The sequence below is a fragment of the Octopus bimaculoides genome, chromosome 15 (assembly GCF_001194135.2).
Source record: "Octopus bimaculoides isolate UCB-OBI-ISO-001 chromosome 15, ASM119413v2, whole genome shotgun sequence".
Classification (NCBI taxonomy): Eukaryota; Metazoa; Mollusca; class Cephalopoda; order Octopoda; family Octopodidae; genus Octopus; species Octopus bimaculoides.
Genome location: NC_068995.1, coordinates 36934035 through 36938905, shown reverse-complemented (window position 1 = coordinate 36938905; position 4871 = coordinate 36934035). Strand labels below are relative to the sequence as shown.

Sequence of the window (4871 nt, the reverse complement as noted above, 5' to 3'; positions counted from 1 at the left end):
CAGGGGCCACTCAACGGAGGCTGACCTTAATATCCACGTGCAAGATGTTAATGATCACAAACCACGCTTCGTACAAGAATCATATGAATTTTCTCTTCCGTCCATTGTTAAAGCTGGCTATAAGATCGGTCAGTTAATTGCCATTGACAGAGATAGCACCAGTCCTAATAACAAACTATTGTACATATTTAATTCTGATACACTCGGGAAATTCAAAATTGATATCGAAACAGGTTCGCTTTTATTTTTTTTTTACCTCTTCGTTTGTTGTTGTTTTTAAAGTGATTTTGTTATAAGTATTTACTTTTAATTTTTCGTTTTTAAATTCTTTTCCATAATTTCAGTCTTAAGACTTTGGCCATGCTGAGCATCATTTTCTAAGTATTAAATGGTTATACCAATACCAATAATTATTATATCAATATATTTGTTTTGCAAGATTTTTGATGTGAAATCGTGTGTTGAAACAGATGTTGTTGTACTTGGGGATGGTCATATTGCCAGTTTAGCCAATAAAAACACACGCACTGTATATTTGGTGTTAATTTGCTTCAGCTTTATATTACATTAATCTTAATCTTATTTCGGCCAGAGTTCTTTCGTCACACTTCTGTGACCTCATCAGTGGTCCTTTGTTTCCTTCCTTCTTATGTGTGTCTCACCTTGCTAAATATCAGCCATTTTGTATTAATACAATATGACCATCCCCAAGTACAACAACATATTATATCAATCTCTGAGACGAAAGCCGAAGTAGAACTTGAAGCAAAGGAAAGGAAGGGAACTAAATACCGCAAGCTATTTTCATTTGTCATGCGAATTAGCAGCTCCAGTTCCCTGTAACTACTAGGTTTGTAAGTGCATAAACAGATTGGAGGAGGAAGGAGGAGGAAGATGAGCAGGAAGGAGGAGGAAGAGGAGCAGGAAGGAGGAGCAAGGAGGAGCAGGAAGGAGCAGGAAGATGAAGAGGAAGAGGAAGATGAAGAGGAGGAGGAAGATGAAGAGGAGGAGAAGGAGGAGGATTAGGGTACACTGGATGATCTTTTAAAAAAGAGGTGTGATGGTTACGACCAGAACACCTTTGATCATACATCTTCTCCATCAAGGTTGATCATTCGAACCAGATCTCAAGGCTGCTTCATTTTTTTTTTATTTGTACCCTGCATGTGTTCAGCGTTGGCAGCATCCACCTTAACTTCTGCAGAGAATACGCAAAAGTCATATGTTCACTAACCTCTTTTATCTTGGCTAACTTATAAACGAGAAAGTTATGTCTTCCAGGCTCTTCACATAGTAGGATGATGGCAAATCTATGACATGCCTGTCAGTAGTGATAAGTCACGAAGTTTTACTTGACATGCAACGCACTTTGAAAAATAAATCTTGATATATTGCGTTATAAAAAGGTTATCTATAAGCATTTGCTAAAAACTACACTGCCTGTATACATATAAGTGATACTCCAGTAACAGAATTGTGAAAGAAATTAAAATTTCGATTCTCTGGGCAAAAAGTTTCGCTGTCATTGACAGGGAAGGACTTGAATTCTGTACAACAAGCTAATAACACTGTATAACGCGATTTTTGTCCTTGGGTAGCAGCTTGTATTTCCTATTTGTTTATCCCCTGGAAAGTATTAAAAAAAACGGCTAATATTTCCTTCAAACTATGTCTTTGTTACATTTATTCAAACCCCAAAGATTCCTTCTCAGGGCATGGGTATGATGCTTCCCACTACTTCTTACTCATGATCAGAGATGCACATATTGTCATCCACCTAGGGACATGCTCAACTGGTTATGGTCAAACAATTGACAAGCAAATCTGTGGTATTGCGCAGAACATTTGCTATAACGATATCTCTACTTCAGCAACTCGGCGCTTACTCTGTCTGAAATGTTATGGAAAATAGGTCAGTTTCCAAACATTGATGTTCAGATCACAAAAGGAAAGTCTGAAGAGAATAGTAGTCATTTTCTTTGATTTCTAAATAGAAGCAAGTAGCAAATAGAAGCAAAGACAAAAGTAAATAAATAAAACTTGTTACACAGTGTAATCGTTCGTTCGTTGGCATTCCGTCGCTTACGACGTCGAGGGTTCCAGTTGATCCGATCAACGGAACAGCCTGCTCGTGAAATTAACGTGCAAGTGGCTGAGAACTCCACAGACACGTGTACCCTTAACGTAGTTCTCGGGGATATTCAGCGTGACACAGTGTGACAAGGCTGACCCTTTGAATTACAGGCACAACAGAAACAGGAAGTAAGAGTGAGAGAAAGTTGTGGTGGAAGAGTACAGCAGGGTTCGCCACCATCCCCTGCCGGAGCCTCGTGGAGCTTTAGGCGTTTTCGCTCAATAAACACTCACAACACCCAGTCTGGGAATCGAAACCGCGATCCTATGACCGCGAGTCCGCTGCCCTAACCACTGGGCCATTGCGCCTCCGCTACACAGTGTAATAGAACACTTGTAAATTACATAATGTTCTGTTGCTGTCAATTGTACTTTCTCCTTGAACAAGTGTGGAGATGCGTGGCCTAATGGTTACGGTGTTGGACTCATGATCCTAAGACTGTGGTTTCGATTCCTGGATTTGACGACGCGTTGTATTCTTGAGCAAAACACTTCATTTCGCATCGTTCCAGTTCACTCATCAGGCAAAATGAGTAATCCTGAGACAGACCAGCGTCCCATCCAGTGGGAAAATATATACGCAGCGGAAACTGAGAAACCGGCCCTATGAGTCTGTATGACTCGGCAAGGATTTTTGTCCTATCCTTGAACAAGAGAGAGTTAAGTTGTTGGTCTTCATATTTAACTGTCATCCTCAGATCAACCTTCAACGAATTGACCAATAATCAAAGGCGTTCAAGCCGTGATTATCTACTTCTTTTTTTTCTTTCAGACACAATGTATCCTTATCTATATTATCTCATGTTCTTCTTCCGTTAGTGAGCTATAAATGTGATTTGATGGATATTTGGGTGCTATTTCTAGTGAGTGAAGTGGTCATATAAAGGATCCTTCATGGGCTTGTGAAAGAGAGTAAAGTATTTTGGTTGTATTTGTAGCAAGTATTAATAATGGATGTGATATGAAATGTCAGCAGTTTCCTCAATAGGTTAGCATTTATTTCGCCATCTTTGTCTCGCGCTAATGTTATAAGTTTCTCATAGTGATATAATATTCGCACAGACGTAGAATTTGCCATGTGATTCTTAGTGTTGCAATGAATATAAACGAAGAATGGTTTACGGCATCTCACAGTTATAATCATGTTAAGGTAGCAACAGCAATTTGATAACAGAGCAGTGGTTTAATACAAGAAAACAAAGTTTAGTAAATTTACAATATATAAAAAGATAAGCTTCTTTTATAAGAGACACAATTCATACAAAAAGACGAAGTTTTTACACCAGCTAACCATTTATCTCAAGACTAATTGATTTAAAACTTTTTATCGCTTAACACTTTTCTCCAAATGCATTTATGGAACTAGTTTCAAAAATTTACATAAGTTTTATCAGGTTATTTTTTTTTTAAGTAACCAGCTCTTTCAAATAGAAAAAAAATGTACAAAAATTTCACTCTTTATAAGAGATGCGTGGCTGCGTGGTAAGACGTTTGTTTCCCAACTACATTGTTCTGGGTTCAGTCCCACTGCATGGCACCTTGGGCAGCTGTCTTCCACTATAGTCCCTGGCTGACCAAAGACTTGTGAGTGAATTTGGTAGACGGAAAGTAAAAATCGTTGTAAATGTGTGTGTGCGCGCGCGCGCGTGTATGTATGCGCGCGTATGTGTGCGTGCGTGTATGTGTGTATGTCTATATGTGTTTATGTGCCTTTGTGCTAGTGATTGTCCCCCCCCCCACCGCTTGACAACCGGTGTTGGTTTGCTGACGTCCACATGATTTAACGGTTTGAAAAAAAGAGACCGATAGTATCAGTAACAGGCTTTAATAAAATAAGTACAGGGTTTAATTCGTACCACTGCGGTGCCCCAGCATGGCTGCAGTCCAATGACTGAAACAGATTAGATTTAAACCTACTAAAAATTAAAATTTCTTTTTTTGTTTTAGTTCTATTTCTTGTTTTTTTTTGTTTTGTTTTTTTGCTTCATTTTCACGTTTTAAATTTGTAGGAGTTTTGACACTGCTTGAAGGGTTCTTTTCAAAACCCCGTCAGTCCACCTACACTTTTACTGTGGCTGCCATGGACATGGGGTTTCCTTCCCGAAAGACCAAAGCACAAGTCATTGTAAATGCACCACATATGGTTTACAATGACTATCCACCTAAATTTGAAGGTCATAACGTATTCATTATTAAAGAAGAAATGCCTGTTGGTTCCCTTGTGGGTACTTTAAAAGTTACTGATGAAGACAAGAAGAAAAACAACAGCATTCATTTAAGAATAGATCCAAAAGACGAACCATATGGTACGTACGAATGTTTGTTTGTTTATTTAGTTTTCATTTATTTTTCATTATATTTGCAGCTCTTTAAGCCGGTGAGCTGGCAGAATCGTACCGGACAAAATGCTTAACGGCATTTCGTCCGTCTTCACGCTTTGAGTTCAAATTCTGCCGTCTGCTGATTATCAGTTGCATATATGTGTCCGTATGTGTGTGTGTGTTTGTGTATGTGTATGTGTGTGTGTGTATATATATATATACACACACACATAGACGCAGGAGTGGCTGTGTGGTAAGTAGCTTGCTTACCAACCACATGGTTCTGGGTTCAGTCCCACTGCGTGCAACCTTAGGCAAGTGTCTTCTACTATAGCTTCGGGCCGACCAAAACCTTGTGAGTGGATTTGGTAGACGGAAACTGAAAGAAGCCTGTCGTATATATGTATATATATATGT

At 38.9% G+C, this 4871-nt stretch overlaps 1 protein-coding gene across 1 annotated transcript in view; it reads left to right on the top strand.

Annotated features, from left to right (window-relative positions):
- LOC106875431 (protocadherin Fat 4) overlaps positions 1-4871 on the top strand; it is a 483512-nt gene that overhangs the window by 476457 nt on the left and 2184 nt on the right. Inside the window, exons 42-43 of the mRNA XM_014923579.2 lie at positions 4-233; positions 4143-4439. Of these exons, the coding sequence (XP_014779065.1) occupies positions 4-233; positions 4143-4439 (527 nt within the window). The remainder of the gene's footprint in view (positions 1-3; positions 234-4142; positions 4440-4871) is intronic.